The 24,964-nt window shown below is 34.2% G+C and overlaps 1 protein-coding gene across 12 annotated transcripts in view; it reads left to right on the top strand.

Annotated features, from left to right (window-relative positions):
- LOC131437447 (protein lifeguard 1) overlaps nucleotides 1–24,964 on the top strand; it is a 196,848-nt gene that overhangs the window by 146,443 nt on the left and 25,441 nt on the right. The window contains exon 1 of one of the 12 annotated variants that reach the window (XM_058606809.1): nucleotides 1,732–1,765. The exons of 10 other annotated variants lie outside the window; for them this stretch is intronic. In XM_058606809.1, the coding sequence (XP_058462792.1) occupies nucleotides 1,747–1,765 (19 nt within the window). In that variant the 5' untranslated portion in view covers nucleotides 1,732–1,746. Of the gene's footprint in view, nucleotides 1–1,731; nucleotides 1,766–16,141; nucleotides 16,234–24,964 lie in introns of those variants that run through there. One more of the 12 variants, XM_058606812.1, reaches the window with a different exon arrangement.

The raw sequence follows: 24,964 nt of genomic DNA, 5'->3' as shown, positions 1-24,964 counted from the left end.
GTCGCACAGTGGTTCGAATCAATAAAAACGTGGACATAAATCAGTAGCTGCCAAACCGTTCTTTTAATGCATATAGTTGCTTTGAAGAAATTATTTACAAATATATACCGCGTAATTTGATCCTATCATTAATTATTCATGGCCTACTTTGACAAAAAATGTAACCATAACTTTTTTTTCTGAAGAGATAGAAATATTTTTTCTTCTACAAAGTTTTAGAACTATTAAAAATAATTTACTTTGTCAAATATACCAAAAGTCTAGGTTGCACCGTTTCGGATATACAAAGCGTTTTTATGGCAACTTTGTTTGGAATAATTGTAGAATTTATGAAATCGCATATTTTTGTTGAAGGTAGTGCGTAGGTTTGTTCTTTCCTGGCAAAGTTATGCAACATTTTACCTTTTTTACCTAGGATAAAACCTTGCACCGAAACGAAATATGCAATTTTATGCAGCTGATTTTTACAAAATTTGTAGGAAAAGATGTGCCCAATATCATAAAAGAAAATCTAAGTGGAACTCGGTGGAACTTTTTTTTAGGTCTTTTCAAAGTTAGTTTTAATTACTGAATTATGGCAACCCCCTTAAAACTAGTTTTCTAGTCATAACTTGTTTCGAGTTATTTTTTTATGCATACTTCGTTTGGAATAATTGTAGAAAATATAAAATTTCATAATTTTGTAAAAGCTAATGCATAAGGCCATCGTCCAAGTACCATGCGCGCGGGTGGTTTTAGGAAATTTTCGATGGAAATTTCGAAAAATTTGACAAAACCAAAAACATACAGACCTTTGAAATACTTTTATCTATCTACAGGGTGAAAATGACTGGAAAATTCGGAGGATTTTACGAGTCTTATCAAAAATAGCGCTGAAAAAATGAGCTTTTTTTGTAATTTTTCACAATTATTTGGAAAAATAATTCGATGAAATGAAATTTTTTTTTCAAAAAAAACCTCATGCTGGCAACAAGGATCACATTCGGACACATTTTTGGAAAACCTTTTCACGCTTTTCATGGAAAATCAACGAATTTCATATAACCGATTTCGTGGAAATTTTTGAAATTCGTGGATTTTCTATGAAAAGCGAGAAAAGGTTTTCCAAAAATGTGTCCGAATGTAATCTGTGTATCCATAATAAAGTTTATTTGAAAAAAAAAGTTTATGTCATCGCTTTATTTTTCCAGATAATTGTGAAAGATCACAAAAACACTCATTTTTCAGAGCTATTTTTGATAAGACTCGGAAAATCCTCCGAATTTTCCAGCCATTTTCACCCTGTAGATAGATAAATGTATTTCAAAGGTCTGTATGTTTTTGGTTTTGGCAAATTTTTCGAAATTTCCATCGAAAATTTCCTAAAACCACCCGCGCGCATGGTACTTGGACGATGGCCATAAGTTTATTCTTTTCTGGAAAATTTATGCATAATTTTACCTTTTTTTACCTAGGAAACCTTGTGCCGAAGCAAAATATGCAACTTAATGCAGCAAACTTTAATAATACTTCTAGAAGAACATGTACCTTATCCAATTTATTTTCCAATGAGAATATCTTGAGCACTATTCGTGTGAATCATTTTCACTATGGCCATGCTGAAACCATGAATGGTTAAGAAACAGAGGGTGTCACGCGTCTGCTATTTCTGTAACTCACTTTTGGAGTGAGCGTCGCCCGATCAACATTTCGTCTTAAAAATCGTGTTGCGTAAAAATCGTGTTCAATTTATTTACACGTTTAAACATGGAATCTCTTCGTAAAGGTTTGTACTTTAACAATACTTTATCATATTTTGTCTAGAAAACATTTTTCCATTTTTTAAATATGTGTTGAAGTTTTAGAAGAAATTAGCGATACGGAAAACTCGGACGATAGCGTGACTGATACTGATTGATTGAATGCAATGCGACTAAGTGACATATTGTAATGATTTATTAGGTAGCATTAACTACCTAGTTGATTGATTAGGTTGTGAAAAGTATTGGGAAAAGTTACTCATTTAAATGCTAACTTTGTAGTAGATACTTAGATAATAGAGATAAATTCTATGTAGGTAAATCCAAAAAAACTGTTTTTAAAATAAAGCGAATATTTTAAAAAATATTTTTTTACATTATTCATATTTTAAGCAAAAATACTTGAAATGTTTTTTTCTTTGAAATGAGATAGAAAAAAAAATTTTTTTCTTCAAAAACAAAATTATTTTTGTTCGAAATCGGTACTACCCCCTTAACAAAAATTAGGGTGCTACTTTCAAAAGAAGCGTTATATAATTTTGTAAAACTTCTTCGAAGACACGTTAGCTCTTAAAAATCAGTGAAAGTACAGACTTTTGACCGTCTTTTTCCAGTTTTGGACCACTGTGCGCCCTCTGCTTCTTATCCATTCATGGTTTCAGCATGGCCATAGAGAAAATGAGTCACACGAATAGTACTCAAGATATTCTCATTGGAAAATAAATTGGATAAGGTAGGGTAAGGGCTCCCTATTTCATCTCATTTGTAAGGACGTCGCCTTCAAACCCCGATTTAGCCACTAAAATCACTGTAACTATTTCATATTACTGCTTCATTCGCCTTGCTCCACGTTGAAAATTGATTCACATTTCTTGAAAATTGAACTAATATTTATGAAACAGCTAAAAACACTAATGATGTTTTCACTACTCTGCTCCTAATTTCATCTCAATGGATTTTTATTCAACCTATCGTTGATCTTTTATTCATCCTATAAATTAGCAATGGCCACAGCAATCAAAACAAAATATTCCACTATTACACTCTCACCCGCATTCGCATGGCTGCCAGATGGCTGACTAAACGCTGCCAGCTGGAAAAATATGGCTTGCAGACATTCTGGTGACCGATTGCCTTACCGCTGCCAGATATACAACTCAAACGATACAACCGTACCCACCAGGATTTTTCCACATTATTATTATTGGTAAAAAAATTTACTCGTTGAATTATCTAATTAATGGGGCAATGACTTACGGAGATCTAAAGAACTATCTTTTAACATCATTTTATTAGTGAAAACAGATAGAACAGATATAGACTTTCATCTCATATTCTTAAAGACTTTTATTGTTTGTCGGGTAATTCTTGAAGTTTTAAATCGTTAATTAAACAAGTGGCAAGTGAACATTACTAATTATGAAGTCATCCAGCATTCAATGGTAGTGTAATTGTGCGAAATAGTGATCATGTTTTGAGACGAATCGATTAGTAGATAATCAGAAACATGACGAACTGTAAATCTTGAGACGAAAATGTGTCCTAAATTGAAAAATGAGTTTATTTTAAATGAAAAAAACGATACACGAAGTACTTAAAACCATTTTTTTCAATAGGAAAGTGTGACAACAGCTTTCATAATCATTTTAAAACATTTCACAGTTTGGTTCAGGTAGGTTTTAGAATATTATTCATGTTCAAAGTAATTAGGTGAAGGGATGAGATGGAAATAGGAGCTCAGATGAAATAGGGAGCCGTTGCCCTACATGTTCTCCTATAAGTAATATAAAAGTTTGCTGCATTAAGTTGCATATTTCGCTTCGGCACAAGGTTTTCTAGGTAAAAAGTAAAATTATGCATAAATTTTCCAGAAAAGAATAAACTTATGCATTAGCTTCTACAAAATTATGAAATTTTATATTTTCTACAATTATACCAAACGAAGTATGCATAAAAAATAACTCGAAATAAGTTATGACTAGAAAACTAGTTTTAAGGGGGTTGCCATAATTCAGTAATTAAAACTAACTTTGAAAAGACCTAAAAAAAAGTTCCACCGAGTTCCACTTAGATTTTCTTTTATGATATTGGGCACATCTTTTCCTACAAATTTTGTAAAAATCAGCTGCATAAAATTGCATATTTCGCTTCGGTGCAAGGTTTTATCCTAGGTAAAAAAAGGTAAAATGTTGCATAACTTTGCCAGGAAAGAACAAACCTATGCACTACCTTCAACAAAAATATGCGATTTCATAAATTCTACAATTATTCCAAACAAAGTATGCATAACAAAATAACTCGAAACAATTTAAGAATAAAAAACTGATTTTAAGGGGGTTGCCATAAAAACGCTTTGTATATCCGAAACGGTGCGACCTAGACTTTTGGTATATTTGACAAAGTAAATTATTTTTAATAGTTCTAAAACTTTGTAGAAGAAAAAATATTTCTATCTCTTCAGAAAAAAAAGTTATGGTTACATTTTTTGTCAAAGTAGGCCATGAACAATTAATGATAGGATCAAATTACGCGGTATATAGGGCAACGGCTTCCTATTTCATCTGAGCTCCTATTTCCATCTCATCCCTTTACCTCATAACTTTGAACATGAATAATATTTTACAACCTACCGGAAGCAAACTGTAAAATGTTTTAAAATGATTTGAAAAGCTATTGTCACACTTTCCTTTTGAATGAAATGGTTTTAAATTCTTCGGTGATCGTTTTTTTTTCATATAAAATAAACTCACTTTTCAATTTAGGATACAGTCGGTGTTGAACAGTCGTTCGCACCGCACGCGTATAGCTCTTGGCTCCTGGAATTTTTTCTGGCTACCTAGAGTTTCATTGATTCAAGGCTTCAGTCTTTTTCAAGGCTACCTGAATCACTAACTAAGTGATACAAAGAGTGATATTAGAGTGACTAAGTGATACAAAGAGTGATATTAGAGTGACTAAGAAATTAATCAGCCTTTTTTAAGGCTAGCTAGGAGTCTAATCGAAGACTAATTTAGCCTAGTTAATTTAATTTAAAATTTCATTAATTTCAAAAATGCCTGCGTCCAACCGGAAAGGCAACAAGCCTAAGGCTAAAAATAATTCAATACGGAATAAATCACAATCCGTTATTCAACATTTTTCTAATAACATTCACGATCTTATAGAATCTGAATGTAAAAATAAAAGACAACGAACGGATTTCCCTTCCGCTGATCCTATGCCGTCTAACAATATTTACGAGATTCTTCCTGAATCCGATTGTAGCGACATAGAAGAAAATTCTTCAAAAATTCCCAAAATGGACGCTTGTCGTTCTGGGAAGAAACATCAATCTATGCCACCAGTGACGGTGATGATTTCCGACTTCAAAGCATTCCGTACTGAGCTTTCTACTTTTCTCCCGGAAGTAAAAGTCTCATTTCAAATCGGACGAAGAGGAGAATGTCGGGTCTTGGTGGATGGATTGGAAGATTACGAACGTCTTATTCGATATTTGTCCGAAAAACTTCATAAATTTTATTCATATGATATAAAATCAGACAGACCCTTCAAGGCTGTCTTGAAAGGATTATCAAATGATCAAAGTATTGATGAAATTAAAAATGAACTAAAAGAATTGTTTGGTTTTGCCCCTTCCCAAGTAATACTTATGAAAAAAAGAGCGAATGGTACTTCTAAACCACGCTCTGGAATTTCCCATGAACTTTACCTAATACACTTCAATCGAAGTGATGTAAACAATTTGAAAACTTTAGAAAAAGTACGTTTCATTTCCCACATTAAAATTCATTGGGAACATTATAAACGGCATAATCGTATTGCAAACTTAACGCAATGTCGTCGTTGCCAAGGCTTCGGTCATGGAACCAAAAATTGTCATATGGATATACGGTGTTTGAATTGTGGTAAATCGCATTCGAAAGACGTTTGTCCAATGAATGAAACCACTGATAAATTTTCATGTTCAAATTGCAATGGAAATCATAAATCCAATTATTTGAAATGTCCTGTCAGGGAAAAAATTTTAAACGCTCGTTCGCTTAGACAACAAGTCAAATCAACGACCTTAAATTTACAGAACATACCTGAAAATTCTTCTAAGGCACCTGCCAATTCGTCTTCTAACGAAAACAATTTATTGACAGGTAGATCGACCTCGTCATCATCTTCTTCTAATGTCAGTTATGCTGGTATATTAAATAGAAATCTATCTCCTATTTCTTCTAATGTAAATAATCAAAACACAGGACCGCCTTGCAGTTCTTCTTCTAACGAAAACAATTTATTAATAGGTAGACCGGCCAAATCATCTTCTTCTAATGGCAGGCTACCTACAAATATTCCTTCAATGCCATTCGTTTCTTTAAATGAAGTCGATTTAGGCGATATAACTGAAAATAAAATGATCTACCTACAAGATCAACTTTTTCAAATGATCATCCAAATGAATTCGACTTCATCACTTTTTGAAGCATTTCAAATCGGATGGAAATTTGCAAATAATATTATAATGAATTCAAAATTTAACAGTGATGTTAAATAATTATTTGAATATTTTAAATTGGAATGCTCGATCTTTGAAATCGAGTGAAGATGAATTTTATAATTTTCTCAAAGTTCACAAAATTCATATTGCCATTGTGACAGAAACTTTTCTTAAACCAAATGTAAAATTGAAAAGTAATCCACATTATGTGGTTCATCGATTTGACAGGTTTACTGGAATTGGTGGTGGAGTTGCCATTTTTGTCCAACGGCAAATTAAACATCGAATTTTACCTTCTTTCAATAATAAAGTTATTGAAAGCTTGGGAATCGAAGTTGAAACCATTCATGGAATTTATTTCATCGCTGGAGCATATTTGCCATTCCAATGCACCGGCGAACAATTAAATTTGTTTAAAGGCGATTTGCAAAAACTTACAAGACATCGATCGAAATTTTTCGTAATAGGGGACTTAAATGCTAAGCATGTCCAGTGGAATTGTAGGCAAAATAACAGTAATGGTAAAATACTTCATAATCAACTCTCAGCTGGTTACTTCACAGTTCTTCATCCCAGTAATCCTACTTGTTTCTCTTCCGTGAAAAACCCGTCTACAATTGATCTGGTTCTAACAGATCAAAGTCACATTTGTAGTGAACCGATTACTCATGCTGACTTTGACTCAGATCATCTTCCTGTAACATTCAGACTTTCCAACGAAGCTTTAATTAATCCAATTAGTTCTATTTTCAACTATCATAGAGCTAATTGGTTGGATTACAGATCTCACATTGAAAATCATGTGGATCATGAAACTATTTTAGAAAATTCTGCGGACATCGACACAGCAATTGATAATTTGAATCATTATATTATCGAAGCTAGAAATCTTTCAGTTCCCAAAGCTCAAACTAAATTAAATTCTCCTATCATCGATGACAATCTTCAACTGCTCATTCGGTTGAAGAATGTTCGTCGACGACAATATCAACGTTCTCGTGATCCTGCTATGAAAAACATAGTTAAGGATTTACAAAAAGAAATTAAACATAGATTTACTCTTTTGCGAAATGAAAATTTCGCAAAAGAGCTTGAACAAATTAAACCATATTCTAAACCTTTCTGGAAACTTTCTAAGGTTCTTAAGAAACCTCAGAAACCAATTCCTGCTCTCAAGGAAGGAAATCAAATACTTCTTACAAATGGTGAAAAAGCTCAAAAGCTAGCTCAGCAGTTCGAGAGTGTCCACAATTTTAATTTAAACGTTGTGAGTCCTATTGAAAATGAAGTCTCACTGAAGTATGATCATATTTCAACCCAAGTGTTATCACACGATGACATTATTGAGACGAATTTTGATGAAATTAAATCAATTATTAGGAAACTCAAAAACATGAAGGCTCCTGGTAATGATGGAATTTTTAATATTCTTATTAAAAATCTTCCCGATGTTGCCTTGAGACTCCTGGTTAAAATTTTCAACAAGTGTTTTTCATTAGCTTACTTCCCAAAAAGATGGAAAAACGCTAAAGTAATTCCTATCCTAAAACCTGATAAAAACCCAGCAGAAACATCAAGCTATCGCCCAATTAGCTTACTTTCTTCTATCAGTAAACTTTTTGAAAAAATTATCTTGTTAAGAATGATGACTCATATAAATGAGAATTCAATTTTTTTACCAGAGCAGTTTGGATTTCGTCATGAACATTCAACTACTCATCAACTTGTCAGAGTAACGAACATGATAAAATCAAATAAATCTTCTGGGTTATCCACTGGAGTTGCTCTTCTAGACATAGAAAAAGCATTCGACAGTGTTTGGCACAAAGGTTTAATAGCAAAAATGTCTGATTTCCAGTTTCCTATTTATTTGATCAAAATGATTCAAAATTATTTAACTGATCGTACTCTTCAGGTTAGCTATCAGAATTGTAAATCTGAATTGCTACCCGTACGAGCCGGTGTTCCGCAGGGTTCGAGCGTAGCTCCAATCTTGTATAATATTTTCACTTCTGATCTTCCAAATCTACCCGTTGGTTGTCAGAAATCGCTATTCTGTGACGACACAAGTCTGTTAGCCACAGGTAGAAATCTAAGAGTGATCTGCAGTCGCCTACAAAGAAGTTTAAATATTTTCAGTGATTATCTGTCAAAATGGAAAATTAAACCAAATGCAGCAAAAACGCAATTAATTATCTTTCCTCACAAGCCAAGAGCTTCTTTTCTTAAACCAAACAATAATCACATTCTCAAATTGAATGGCTTGGAATTGACATGGTCTGATCAAGCTAAATACTTAGGTTTAACGTATGACAAAAAACTCACTTTCAAGGATCACATTGAAGGAATCCAGGCAAAGTGTAATAAATATATTAAATGTTTATATCCTCTTATAAACAGAAATTCTAAGCTCTGTCTGAAAAACAAATTGTTAATTTATAAACAAATTTTCAGACCAGCCATGCTTTATGCGGTACCAATTTGGTCAAGCTGTTGTTCCACCAGGAAGAAAACGCTTCAAAGGATTCAGAATAAAATTCTGAAAATGATTTTGAAGCGTCCTCCTTGGTTTAGTACAAATGAGTTACACAGACTCACAAATATAGAACCATTAGATGTAATGTCACATAATATTATAAGCAAATTCCGACAAAAATCGATGCAATCTTCAATTGAATCGATTCGCTCTCTGTATTAGTTAGTAAGTTAGTATATAAGTTCCTTTTCCCCATTACACAATACAAGTAGGTTTAGAATTTTCCCAACACAAAAATCTCAGAATTGCGGAAGCAAATGATGTCTTCATGGTAATAACCAAATCATATATACATAGGATACATTTTCGTCTCAAGATTTACAGTTCGTCATGTTTCTGAATATCTACTAATCGATTCGTCTAAAAACATGATCACTATTTCGCACAATTACACTACCATTGAATGCTGGATGACTTCATAATTAGTTATGTTCACTTGCCACTTGTTTAGTTAACGATTAAAAACTTCAAAATTTACCCGATAAGCAATAAAAGTCTTCAAAAATATGAGATGAAAGTTTTTCATTTCGTTCACTTGATTGTGCTTTGTTTTCATCTCATTTGGTTTCGCAAAGTTGCCAAGTTATCTCATAATGTTACAAAAAATAAATTGTTTTTCTTCTTCAAATTATCATCAAAAAGTATGTTTTTGGTATTCGTGACATTAGTTTAATTATATTATTAATATAAATATTTCAATAAAACTGTTTTTGCTTCGAATATTACCAGAAAGAACGTGTTAAATACTAATGAAATAACCATTGTGGCAAATCTAGTAGCACTGGTTTCATTCCGCTATACACCAACATAACGCTGTGAAGTGTGTGTGTTTCATCGGCTGTGCACAGAGATGCCAGGTATTTTTATAGAAAATATGTATTACTTTGCATAGAAAGTCTCTATCTGTTCTATCTGTTTTCACTAATAAAATGATGTTAAAAGATAGTTCTTTAGATCTCCGTAAGTCATTGCCCCATTAATTAGATAATTCAACGAGTAAATTTTTTACCAATAATAATAATGTGGAAAAATCCTGGTGGGTACGGTTGTATCGTTTGAGTTGTATATCTGGCAGCGGTAAGGCAGTCGGTCACCAGAATGTCTGCAAGCCATATTTTTCCAGCTGGCAGCGTTTAGTCAGCCACCTGGCAGCCATGCGAATGCGGGTGAGAGTGTAATAGTGGAATATTTTGTTTTGATTGCTGTGGACGATAGGATGGATAAAAATCCGTTGAGATGAAATTAGGAGCCGAGTAGTGAAAACATCATTAGTGTTTTTAGCTGTTTTGTAAATATTAGTTGAGCTTTCAAGAAATGTGAATCAATTTTCAACGTGGAGCAAGGCGAATGAAGTAGTAATATGAAATAGTTACAGTGATTTTAGTGGCTAAATCGGGGTTTGAAGGCGACGTCCTTACAAATGAGATGAAATAGGGAGCCCTTACCCTATTTGTAAATAATTTCTTCAAAGCAACTATATGCATTAAAAGAACGGTTTGGCAGCTACTGATTTATGTCCACGTTTTGCCTTTCTCATATAGAAAGGCTATGCAATCACTGTGAAAATTGACTTTTTAACCGAGGCCCGGAGGGCCGAATGTCATATACCATTCGACTCAGCTCGACGAACTGAGCAAATGTCTGTGTGTGTGTGTGTGTGTCCGTCCGTGTGTGTGTGTGTGTTTATGTGTGTGTATGAAACAAAAATATGCACTCACTTTTCTCAGAGATGGCCAAACCGATTTTCACAAACAAAGATTCAAATGTAAGGTCTCATAGTCCCATAGCCTGCTATTGAATTTCATTCCGATCCGACTTCCGGTTCCGGAGATATAGGATGATATGTACCAAAAAATTGAAAAAAATATGCACTCACTTTTTTCAGAGATGGCTGAACCGATTTTCACAAACTAAGATTCAAATAAAAGGTATTATGGTCCCATAGCTTGCTATTGAATTTCGTTTGAATGTGACTTCCGGTTCCGGAGTTATATGGTATTATGTGAAAACTTGAGAAAAAGTTTACACTCAATAATCTCTGGAACAACTCAACCGATTTTCGCAAACTTAGATTCAAATGAAAGGTCTTATAATACCCTAAAAATTTGTGGAACATTTTATCTGGATCCGACTTCCGGTTCCGGAACTAAAGCGTGATAAGTGGAAAATTACCAATTTTATTATTATTTTTCCACGAACGATGGTTAAAAACAGGTACAAATCCCATAAAACTGTCTAGTAAATTCTTCTAGTTTGCAGAGCTTGTTAGTTTGTGGGCATAAAAACTTAATTCGGCACTACTGGTCGACTCTTTTCCTGTTCCGAGAGCACCGAAAGTGGAGAAGAAAAACTCCTAAAACTAAATTCACTTCGATTTCTCTGCGATGCTTGAACCGATTTTCACAAATCTTGATTTGAATTAAAGTTCATACTGTCTTTAAACCTACTGTGAAATTTCATCCGGATCCGACTTCCGGTTCCGCAGTTACAGGGCGATGAGTGTCAAAGTTTTCAAATCGCCATATAGAGTGACAATATGTACAACACCGAAAGAAGAAGAAAACACAAAACGAACAAGGCGTGCTTTGTTCTATTTCGTACACGTTGTGTAGTGATGTCAATAATAATAATAATAATAACAATCCTACTACATGTTTCATGCTGTTTAGCACGCAGTAGTAACAAAAACGCAGGTTCGTTTCGTTAGATTTAGTTTAATTGGTTTAAACGAAATAGAGCATGAGATAGTAAGTATAAGTTTAACTACGGTCAAAGCTGTTCCAATTTGTAGGTCATATTTGTTGGTAGCAAACGAACCAACTTCGGCTATTCCGTTCATCTGAATCCGGTTTCGGGAGAATTGGAAATAGTGATTATAAACTGCAAAAAGGATCTCACTCACTTTTCTTGGAGATGGCCGAATAGATTTTCACAAACTTATAGGTTCAAAAGAAAAGTCTTACAGTTTCATACGAAATTCCTTAATTTGTTGTGGATACTACTTTCGGTTCCGGAACTACAGGTTAAACAGGATTTATAGAGTTTGTAAGATCAGATCCGAACAAACTATCCTATTCCTATTCAATAAACAGTTGTTTTTGCGAATTTCACGGTTATATTTATGATGTAATGAGTAATATGAGAAAGGCATCATTACACCACTAGGTGGATTAAAATAGGTTTTTATTGATTCGAACCACTGTGAGTCGGTTCGAAACTGATTCTAATTCTGTGTGAGCGATTTATTTTATACACGAACACAAATATTAAAAATCAATGCCGCTCGTGCGTGGCAAACGGCACCTGTAGGTGGTCCATTTGCTGATGAGCACAAGCAATCTTCTTCACAGCGTTATCGACCCACACCGATTGCAAGTCGGTTCGAAACTGACTCGAATTCTGTGGAAACGTTTCTCTTATACGCGAACACACTAATTGAAAAGCAATGCCGTTAGTGCGAGGCGGTACCCTAGTAAAATAAACCCGTACGCGGAGAGCTCGTCAATCACAAAATTCAACGTAAGAGTTATGCCTGTTATTTTATTGTTCATAATAAGTCATAGATGAATAATTTGTTTTTTTTTTCCACATGCTGTCAATTCAAGTGCAATACCCTGAGCGGCGAGAGGGGTATTTGTATAGCCTCACGAAATGTCATCTATAGATTCAACGAAGGTTTTTAAAACTGTTCAATACACTTATATTCACTTCTGTTTAAATATATTTACACTACAATACGATAACTTCCCTTAAGCGCATAAACTCTGTGCCTGACCTAACAACTATCTAATATTATCTTGGTTACACAAAACTATGCTTTATGTCTTGATTTCTGTTTTTACACGAACGCTGGTGTCCAAGTATATATATATATATATATATATATATATATATATATATATATATATATATATATATATATATATATATATATATATATATATATATATATATATATATATATATATATATATATATATATATATATGTATATATATATATATATATATATATATATATATATATATATATATATATATATATATATATATATATATATATATATATATATATATATATATATATATATATATATATATATATATATATATATATATATATATATATATATATATATATATATATATATATACTTTGTAAATATTAGTTGAGTTTTCAAGAAATGTGAATCAATTTTCAACGTGGAGCAAGGCGAATGAAGTAGTAATATGAAATAGTTACAGTGATTTTAGTGGCTAAATCGGGGTTTGAAGGCGACGTCCTTACAAATGAGATGAAATAGGGAGCCCTTACCCTATTTGTAAATAATTTCTTCAAAGCAACTATATGCATTAAAAGAACGGTTTGGCAGCTACTGATTTATGTCCACGTTTTGCCTTTCTCATATAGAAAGGCTATGCAATCACTGTGAAAATTGACTTTTTAACCGAGGCCCGGAGGGCCGAATGTCATATACCATTCGACTCAGCTCGACGAACTGAGCAAATGTCTGTGTGTGTGTGTGTGTGTCCGTCCGTGTGTGTGTGTGTGTGTTTATGTGTGTGTATGAAACAAAAATATGCACTCACTTTTCTCAGAGATGGCCAAACCGATTTTCACAAACAAAGATTCAAATGTAAGGTCTCATAGTCCCATAGCCTGCTATTGAATTTCATTCCGATCCGACTTCCGGTTCCGGAGATATAGGATGATATGTACCAAAAAATTGAAAAAAATATGCACTCACTTTTTTCAGAGATGGCTGAACCGATTTTCACAAACTAAGATTCAAATAAAAGGTATTATGGTCCCATAGCTTGCTATTGAATTTCGTTTGAATGTGACTTCCGGTTCCGGAGTTATATGGTATTATGTGAAAACTTGAGAAAAAGTTTACACTCAATAATCTCTGGAACAACTCAACCGATTTTCGCAAACTTAGATTCAAATGAAAGGTCTTATAATACCCTAAAAATTTGAGAAACATTTTATCTGGATCCGACTTCCGGTTCCGGAACTAAAGCGTGATAAGTGGAAAATTACCAATTTTATTATTATTTTTCCACGAACGATGGTTAAAAACAGGTACAAATCCCATAAAACTGTCTAGTAAATTCTTCTAGTTTGCAGAGCTTGTTAGTTTGTGGGCATAAAAACTTAATTCGGCACTACTGGTCGACTCTTTTCCTGTTCCGAGAGCACCGAAAGTGGAGAAGAAAAACTCCTAAAACTAAATTCACTTCGATTTCTCTGCGATGCTTGAACCGATTTTCACAAATCTTGATTTGAATTAAAGTTCATACTGTCTTTAAACCTACTGTGAAATTTCATCCGGATCCGACTTCCGGTTCCGCAGTTACAGGGCGATGAGTGTCAAAGTTTTCAAATCGCCATATAGAGTGACAATATGTACAACACCGAAAGAAGAAGAAAACACAAAACGAACAAGGCGTGCTTTGTTCTATTTCGTACACGTTGTGTAGTGATGTCAATAATAATAATAATAATAACAATCCTACTACATGTTTCATGCTGCTGATTCATGCTGTTTAGCACGCAGTAGTAACAAAAACGCAGGTTCGTTTCGTTAGATTTAGTTTAATTGGTTTAAACGAAATAGAGCATGAGATAGTAAGTATAAGTTTAACTACGGTCAAAGCTGTTCCAATTTGTAGGTCATATTTGTTGGTAGCAAACGAACCAACTTCGGCTATTCCGTTCATCTGAATCCGGTTTCGGGAGAATTGGAAATAGTGATTATAAACTGCAAAAAGGATCTCACTCACTTTTCTTGGAGATGGCCGAATAGATTTTCACAAACTTATAGGTTCAAAAGAAAAGTCTTACAGTTTCATACGAAATTCCTTAATTTGTTGTGGATACTACTTTCGGTTCCGGAACTACAGGTTAAACAGGATTTATAGAGTTTGTAAGATCAGATCCGAACAAACTATCCTATTCCTATTCAATAAACAGTTGTTTTTGCGAATTTCACGGTTATATTTATGATGTAATGAGTAATATGAGAAAGGCATCATTACACCACTAGGTGGATTAAAATAGGTTTTTATTGATTCGAACCACTGTGAGTCGGTTCGAAACTGATTCTAATTCTGTGTGAGCGATTTATTTTATACACGAACACAAATATTAAAAATCAATGCCGCTCGTGCGTGGCAAACGGCACCTGTAGGTGGTCCATTTGCTGATGAGCACAAGCAATCTTCTTCACAGCGTTATCGACCCACACCGATTGCAAGTCGGTTCGAAACTGACTCGAATTCTGTGGAAACGTTTCTCTTATACGCGAACACACTAATTGAAAAGCAATGCCGTTAGTGCGAGGCGGTACCCTAGTAAAATAAACCCGTACGCGGAGAGCTCGTCAATCACAAAATTCAACGTAAGAGTTATGCCTGTTATTTTATTGTTCATAATAAGTCATAGATGAATAATTTGTTTTTTTTTCCACATGCTGTCAATTCAAGTGCAATACCCTGAGCGGCGAGAGGGGTATTTGTATAGCCTCACGAAATGTCATCTATAGATTCAACGAAGGTTTTTAAAACTGTTCAATACACTTATATTCACTTCTGTTTAAATATATTTACACTACAATACGATAACTTCCCTTAAGCGCATAAACTCTGTGCCTGACCTAACAACTATCTAATATTATCTTGGTTACACAAAACTATGCTTTATGTCTTGATTTCTGCTTTTACACGAACGCTGGTGTCCAAGTATATATATATATATATATATATATATATATATATATATATATATATATATATATATATATATATATATATATATATATATATATATATATATATATATATATATATATATATATATATATATATATATATATATATATATATATATATATATATATATATATATATATACTTGGACACCAGCGTTCGTGTAAAAGCAGAAATCAAGACATAAAGCATAGTTTTGTGTAACCAAGATAATATTAGATAGTTGTTAGGTCAGGCACAGAGTTTATGCGCTCAAGGGAAGTTATCGTATTGTAGTGTAAATATATTTAAACAGAAGTGAATATAAGTGTATTGAACAGTTTTAAAAACCTTCGTTGAATCTATAGATGACATTTCGTGAGGCTATACAAATACCCCTCTCGCCGCTCAGGGTATTGCACTTGAATTGACAGCATGTGGAAAAAAAAAACAAATTATTCATCTATGACTTATTATGAACAATAAAATAACAGGCATAACTCTTACGTTGAATTTTGTGATTGACGAGCTCTCCGCGTACGGGTTTATTTTACTAGGGTACCGCCTCGCACTAACGGCATTGCTTTTCAATTAGTGTGTTCGCGTATAAGAGAAACGTTTCCACAGAATTCGAGTCAGTTTCGAACCGACTTGCAATCGGTGTGGGTCGATAACGCTGTGAAGAAGATTGCTTGTGCTCATCAGCAAATGGACCACCTACAGGTGCCGTTTGCCACGCACGAGCGGCATTGATTTTTAATATTTGTGTTCGTGTATAAAATAAATCGCTCACACAGAATTAGAATCAGTTTCGAACCGACTCACAGTGGTTCGAATCAATAAAAACCTATTTTAATCCACCTAGTGGTGTAATGATGCCTTTCTCATATTACTCATTACATCATAAATATAACCGTGAAATTCGCAAAAACAACTGTTTATTGAATAGGAATAGGATAGTTTGTTCGGATCTGATCTTACAAACTCTATAAATCCTGTTTAACCTGTAGTTCCGGAACCGAAAGTAGTATCCACAACAAATTAAGGAATTTCGTATGAAACTGTAAGACTTTTCTTTTGAACCTATAAGTTTGTGAAAATCTATTCGGCCATCTCCAAGAAAAGTGAGTGAGATCCTTTTTGCAGTTTATAATCACTATTTCCAATTCTCCCGAAACCGGATTCAGATGAACGGAATAGCCGAAGTTGGTTCGTTTGCTACCAACAAATATGACCTACAAATTGGAACAGCTTTGACCGTAGTTAAACTTATACTTACTATCTCATGCTCTATTTCGTTTAAACCAATTAAACTAAATCTAACGAAACGAACCTGCGTTTTTGTTACTACTGCGTGCTAAACAGCATGAATCAGCAGCATGAAACATGTAGTAGGATTGTTATTATTATTATTATTGACATCACTACACAACGTGTACGAAATAGAACAAAGCACGCCTTGTTCGTTTTGTGTTTTCTTCTTCTTTCGGTGTTGTACATATTGTCACTCTATATGGCGATTTGAAAACTTTGACACTCATCGCCCTGTAACTGCGGAACCGGAAGTCGGATCCGGATGAAATTTCACAGTAGGTTTAAAGACAGTATGAACTTTAATTCAAATCAAGATTTGTGAAAATCGGTTCAAGCATCGCAGAGAAATCGAAGTGAATTTAGTTTTAGGAGTTTTTCTTCTCCACTTTCGGTGCTCTCGGAACAGGAAAAGAGTCGACCAGTAGTGCCGAATTAAGTTTTTATGCCCACAAACTAACAAGCTCTGCAAACTAGAAGAATTTACTAGACAGTTTTATGGGATTTGTACCTGTTTTTAACCATCGTTCGTGGAAAAATAATAATAAAATTGGTAATTTTCCACTTATCACGCTTTAGTTCCGGAACCGGAAGTCGGATCCAGATAAAATGTTTCTCAAATTTTTAGGGTATTATAAGACCTTTCATTTGAATCTAAGTTTGCGAAAATCGGTTGAGTTGTTCCAGAGATTATTGAGTGTAAACTTTTTCTCAAGTTTTCACATAATACCATATAACTCCGGAACCGGAAGTCACATTCAAACGAAATTCAATAGCAAGCTATGGGACCATAATACCTTTTATTTGAATCTTAGTTTGTGAAAATCGGTTCAGCCATCTCTGAAAAAAGTGAGTGCATATTTTTTTCAATTTTTTGGTACATATCATCCTATATCTCCGGAACCGGAAGTCGGATCGGAATGAAATTCAATAGCAGGCTATGGGACTATGAGACCTTACATTTGAATCTTTGTTTGTGAAAATCGGTTTGGCCATCTCTGAGAAAAGTGAGTGCATATTTTTGTTTCATACACACACATAAACACACACACACACACGGACGGACACACACACACACACACACACACAGACATTTGCTCAGTTCGTCGAGCTGAGTCGAATGGTATATGACATTCGGCCCTCCGGGCCTCGGTTAAAAAGTCAATTTTCACAGTGATTGCATAGCCTTTCTATATGAGAAAGGCAAAACGTGGACATAAATCAGTAGCTGCCAAACCGTTCTTTTAATGCATATAGTTGCTTTGAAGAAATTATTTACAAATAGGGTAAGGGCTCCCTATTTCATCTCATTTTTAAGGACGTCGCCTTCAAACCCCGATTTAGCCACTAAAATCACTGTAACTATTTCATATTACTACTTCATTCGCCTTGCTCCACGTTGAAAATTGATTCACATTTCTTGAAAGCTCAACTAATATTTACAAAACAGCTAAAAACACTAATGATGTTTTCACTACTCGGCTCCTAATTTCATCTCAACGGATTTTTATCCATCCTATCGTCCACAGCAATCAAAACAAAATATTCCACTATTACACTCTCACCCGCATTCGCATGGCTGCCAGGTGGCTGACTAAACGCTGCCAGCTGGAAAAATATGGCTTGCAGACATTCTGGTGACCGACTGCCTTACCGCTGCCAGATATACAACTCAAACGATACAACCGTACCCACCAAGATTTTTCCACATTATTATTATTGGTAAAAAATTTACTCGTTGAATTATCTAATTAATGGGGCAATGACTTACGGAGATCTAAAGAACTATCTTTTAACATCATTTTATTAGTGAAAACAGATAGAACAGATAGAGACTTTCTATGCAAAGTAATACATATTTTCTATAAAAATACCTGGCATCTCTGTGCACAGCCGATGAAACACACACACTTCACAGCGTTATGTTGGTGTATAGCGGAATGAAACCAGTGCTACTAGATTTGCCACAATGGTTATTTCATTAGTATTTAACACGTTCTTTCTGGTAATATTCGAAGCAAAAACAGTTTTATTGAAATATTAATATCAATAATATAATTAAACTAATGTCACGAATACCAAAAACATACTTTTTGATGATAATTTGAAGAAGAAAAACAATTTATTTTTTGTAACATTATGAGATAACTTGGCAACTTTGCGAAACCAAATGAGATGAAAACAAAGCACAATCAAGTGAACGAAATGAAAAACTTTCATCTCATATTTTTGAAGACTTTTATTGCTTATCGGGTAAATTTTGAAGTTTTTAATCGTTAACTAAACAAGTGGCAAGTGAACATAACTAATTATGAAGTCATCCAGCATTCAATGGTAGTGTAATTGTGCGAAATAGTGATCATGTTTTTAGACGAATCGATTAGTAGATATTCAGAAACATGACGAACTGTAAATCTTGAGACGAAAATGTATCCTAAATTTTTTTTTTTTTTTTAAATAACTATTTATTGGAATATGAGTTAAAATTAAATTATTAAGATTTAAATTGGGTGTTCAGCCACAAGTGGTGACTTTTCAGCCCTGTTATATATATATATATATATATATATATATATATATATATATATATATATATATATATATATATATATATATATATATATATATATATATATATATATATATGATTTGGTTATTACCATGAAGACATCATTTGCTTCCGCAATTCTGAGATTTTTGTGTAGGGAAAATTCTAAACCTACTTGTATTGTGTAATGGGAAAAAGGAACTTATATACTAACTTACTAACTAATACAGAGAGCGAATCGATTCAATTGAAGATTGCATCGATTTTTGTCGGAATTTGCTTATAATATTATGTGACATTACATCTAATGGTTCTATATTTGTGAGTCTGTGTAACTCATTTGTACTAAACCAAGGAGGACGCTTCAAAATCATTTTCAGAATTTTATTCTGAATCCTTTGAAGCGTTTTCTTCCTGGTGGAACAACAGCTTGACCAAATTGGTACCGCATAAAGCATGGCTGGTCTGAAAATTTGTTTATAAATTAACAATTTGTTTTTTAGACAGAGCTTAGAATTTCTGTTTATAAGAGGATATAAACATTTAATATATTTATTACACTTTGCCTGGATTCCTTCAATGTGATCCTTGAAAGTGAGTTTTTTGTCATACGTTAAACCTAAGTATTTAGCTTGATCAGACCATGTCAATTCCAAGCCATTCAATTTGAGAATGTGATTATTGTTTGGTTTAAGAAAAGAAGCTCTTGGCTTGTGAGGAAAGATAATTAATTGCGTTTTTGCTGCATTTGGTTTAATTTTCCATTTTGACAGATAATCACTGAAAATATTTAAACTTCTTTGTAGGCGACTGCAGATCACTCTTAGATTTCTACCTGTGGCTAACAGACTTGTGTCGTCACAGAATAGCGATTTCTGACAACCAACGGGTAGATTTGGAAGATCAGAAGTGAAAATATTATACAAGATTGGAGCTACGCTCGAACCCTGCGGAACACCGGCTCGTACGGGTAGCAATTCAGATTTACAATTCTGATAGCTAACCTGAAGAGTACGATCAGTTAAATAATTTTGAATCATTTTGATCGAATAAATAGGAAACTGGAAATCAGACATTTTTGCTATTAAACCTTTGTGCCAAACACTGTCGAATGCTTTTTCTATGTCTAGAAGAGCAACTCCAGTGGATAACCCAGAAGATTTATTTGATTTTATCATGTTCGTTACTCTGACAAGTTGATGAGTAGTTGAATGTTCATGACGAAATCCAAACTGCTCTGGTAAAAAAATTGAATTCTCATTTATATGAGTCATCATTCTTAACAAGATAATTTTTTCAAAAAGTTTACTGATAGAAGAAAGTAAGCTAATTGGGCGATAGCTTGATGTTTCTGCTGGGTTTTTATCAGGTTTTAGGATAGGAATTACTTTAGCGTTTTTCCATCTTTTTGGGAAGTAAGCTAATGAAAAACACTTGTTGAAAATTTTAACCAGGAGTCTCAAGGCAACATCGGGAAGATTTTTAATAAGAATATTAAAAATTCCATCATTACCAGGAGCCTTCATGTTTTTGAGTTTCCTAATAATTGATTTAATTTCATCAAAATTCGTCTCAATAATGTCATCGTGTGATAACACTTGGGTTGAAATATGATCATACTTCAGTGAGACTTCATTTTCAATAGGACTCACAACGTTTAAATTAAAATTGTGGACACTCTCGAACTGCTGAGCTAGCTTTTGAGCTTTTTCACCATTTGTAAGAAGTATTTGATTTCCTTCCTTGAGAGCAGGAATTGGTTTCTGAGGTTTCTTAAGAACCTTAGAAAGTTTCCAGAAAGGTTTAGAATATGGTTTAATTTGTTCAAGCTCTTTTGCGAAATTTTCATTTCGCAAAAGAGTAAATCTATGTTTAATTTCTTTTTGTAAATCCTTAACTATGTTTTTCATAGCAGGATCACGAGAACGTTGATATTGTCGTCGACGAACATTCTTCAACCGAATGAGCAGTTGAAGATTGTCATCGATGATAGGAGAATTTAATTTAGTTTGAGCTTTGGGAACTGAAAGATTTCTAGCTTCGATAATATAATGATTCAAATTATCAATTGCTGTGTCGATGTCCGCAGAATTTTCTAAAATAGTTTCATGATCCACATGATTTTCAATGTGAGATCTGTAATCCAACCAATTAGCTCTATGATAGTTGAAAATAGAACTAATTGGATTAATTAAAGCTTCGTTGGAAAGTCTGAATGTTACAGGAAGATGATCTGAGTCAAAGTCAGCATGAGTAATCGGTTCACTACAAATGTGACTTTGATCTGTTAGAACCAGATCAATTGTAGACGGGTTTTTCACGGAAGAGAAACAAGTAGGATTACTGGGATGAAGAACTGTGAAGTAACCAGCTGAGAGTTGATTATGAAGTATTTTACCATTACTGTTATTTTGCCTACAATTCCACTGGACATGCTTAGCATTTAAGTCCCCTATTACGAAAAATTTCGATCGATGTCTTGTAAGTTTTTGCAAATCGCCTTTAAACAAATTTAATTGTTCGCCGGTGCATTGGAATGGCAAATATGCTCCAGCGATGAAATAAATTCCATGAATGGTTTCAACTTCGATTCCCAAGCTTTCAATAACTTTAGTATTGAAAGAAGGTAAAATTCGATGTTTAATTTGCCGTTGGACAAAAATGGCAACTCCACCACCAATTCCAGTAAACCTGTCAAATCGATGAACCACATAATGTGGATTACTTTTCAATTTTACATTTGGTTTAAGAAAAGTTTCTGCCACAATGGCAATATGAATTTTGTGAACTTTGAGAAAATTATAAAATTCATCTTCACTCGATTTCAAAGATCGAGCATTCCAATTTAAAATATTCAAATAATTATTTAACATCACTGTTAAATTTTGAATTCATTATAATATTATTTGCAAATTTCCATCCGATTTGAAATGCTTCAAAAAGTGATGAAGTCGAATTCATTTGGATGATCATTTGAAAAAGTTGATCATTTGAAAAGCAATGCCGTTAGTGCGAGGCGGTACCCTAGTAAAATAAACCCGTACGCGGAGAGCTCGTCAATCACAAAATTCAACGTAAGAGTTATGCCTGTTATTTTATTGTTCATAATAAGTCATAGATGAATAATTTGTTTTTTTTTCCACATGCTGTCAATTCAAGTGCAATACCCTGAGCGGCGAGAGGGGTATTTGTATAGCCTCACGAAATGTCATCTATAGATTCAACGAAGGTTTTTAAAACTGTTCAATACACTTATATTCACTTCTGTTTAAATATATTTACACTACAATACGATAACTTCCCTTAAGCGCATAAACTCTGTGCCTGACCTAACAACTATCTAATATTATCTTGGTTACACAAAACTATGCTTTATGTCTTGATTTCTGCTTTTACACGAACGCTGGTGTCCAAGTATATATATATATATATATATATATATATATATATATATATATATATATATATATATATATATATATATATATATATATATATATATATATATATATATATATATATATATATATATATATATATATATATATATATATATGTATGTATTTTTTTAAACTTTATTTGTTTCATTTACTATAATTTGAGTATAGAACTCAAAATTAATTGTTCCGATACTTTTCTTATGTTATAGTTGGTTATACTCGGCTGCTCGGCCATCCATGGAAGTTGACCATCAATGTTAATTTCCCTCTCTGAGCAGCCTAGATAGCCGTGTAGTGTCGGTAGCGGTTTCCCAACTGGCTAAGAATAACGGTACGGTAAGTCCACCAAACAGGTAAGCCGTGTGGTATCCGGCGGAATTATTTTTTACCAAGAATTGATCCAATGGTTTCCTGTTCCATGTCGTAAAAGGCCACAAAAATAGGAACTCCTAAGTCAAGGTGTATTTCCGTGCCGATGGCTGAATGGCTGCAGGAGGTTAAACATTGCAGTCGTGAACGGAATATCTTGGGTTTTTCCTCAAGGTGGTGTACTATCCCCACTTTTATGGAACCTAGTCGCTGATGGTTTGTTAAGGAAACTTAATAACCTTGGATTTCCGACTTATGGTTTTGCCGACGAATATCATATATTGATGACCGGTATAAGCATTAACACTCTCTTTGATTTAATGCAGCAAGCCCTGCGATCTGTTGAACAATGGTGTTGTCAGGTTGGATTATCTGTAAATCCGGGCAAAACATCTATGGTGCTTATCACTCATCGTAGGATAATTACAGGAGCTCGTCCGTTGCAGTTCTTTGGTTCAGAGGTCACTGTGGTCGATCAAGTTAAATACGTCGGGGTTATTCTTGACTCAAAACTGAATTGGTCTGCTCACATTGACTTCAGGATTGAAAGAGCTTGCATGGCTTTCGGCCAATGCAGACGAGCTTTTGGAAAATCATGGGGACTCAAACCCAGATATATTCATTGGATCTACACAACTATTGTTAGACCAATTTTAGCATATGGATGTCTTGTATGGTGGCAGAAAGGAGAAGTCGCGACAGTTCAGTCAAAGCTAAATCATCTCCAAAGGATGGTCCTAATGGCGATGACAGGAGCATTCACGACAACTCCTAATGCTGCTCTAGAGGTGCTACTGTGTATTAAACCACTACATGTGTTCCTAAAACAAGAACCATTATCTTGTGCATACCGTCTTAGGGTTACAGGGCTTTGGAACAGTAACCCATTAGATTATGCTACCAGCCACACTCGCTTGTGGTCTCAAATGGTTACGTGGGATGAGTATTTACTCGCTCCTAAAGACCTAACTCTCACATGCAGTTTTCCTTTTAAAACATTCAATGTGAGCTATCCTCTTCGTGAGGAATGGTTGTCTGGTTGTCTGGAACGACAACTTGATGAACACATGGTTTGTTATAGGGACGGTTCTCTGTTGAATGGTCGTGCTGGTGCTGGTGTCTACTGTCGTGAAATGAGGCTGGAGCAGTCTCATTCACTTGGTAGATACTGTACTGTGTTCCAAACAGAAATCTACGCGATTCTGTGTGGAGTACAATCGGCACTTCAGCAGAGGATCTGTGGTAAACGTATTTATTTTTGTTCCGACAGTCAGTCAGCCTTAAAAGCACTCAGTTCGAATGACTCAAGGTCGAATCTAGTGATCGCATGTCGAACTCAAATTGAAGACCTCAGCATTTCAAATGCTGTTTACTTCTTATGGGTACCCGGCCATTCTGGTATTACTGGAAATGAATGGGCTGATGAGTTGGCTAGAGCTGGTGCAACGAATGATTTCGTTGGTCCTGAACCAGCTTTACCACTTTCAACTAGTTGGATAAAGCACAAGATACGTTCTTGGGCTGCCTCCAAACATGCCAGCTACTGGCGCAGCTTGCAAACTTGCGCTCAGACAAAAGCATTTCTACCAGATTTAAATCTGAAAATGTCAAAGTGTCTACATCATTTCTCCAAGTATCATTGAAGTATTTTGGTCAGAGCTCTGACTGGACATTGCAAACTTAATTATCACATGGCTACTATTCAACGTGCTGAGTATTATTCGTGTGATTTGTGTGAATGCGATTATGGTACTTCATATCATCTGATATGTAACTGTACCGCATT

Source organism: Malaya genurostris, chromosome 3, assembly GCF_030247185.1.
Source record: "Malaya genurostris strain Urasoe2022 chromosome 3, Malgen_1.1, whole genome shotgun sequence".
NCBI classification, from domain to species: Eukaryota; Metazoa; Arthropoda; class Insecta; order Diptera; family Culicidae; genus Malaya; species Malaya genurostris.
The sequence above is the reverse complement of the archived record's forward strand: the minus strand, read 5'-3'. Positions and strand labels throughout refer to the sequence as shown.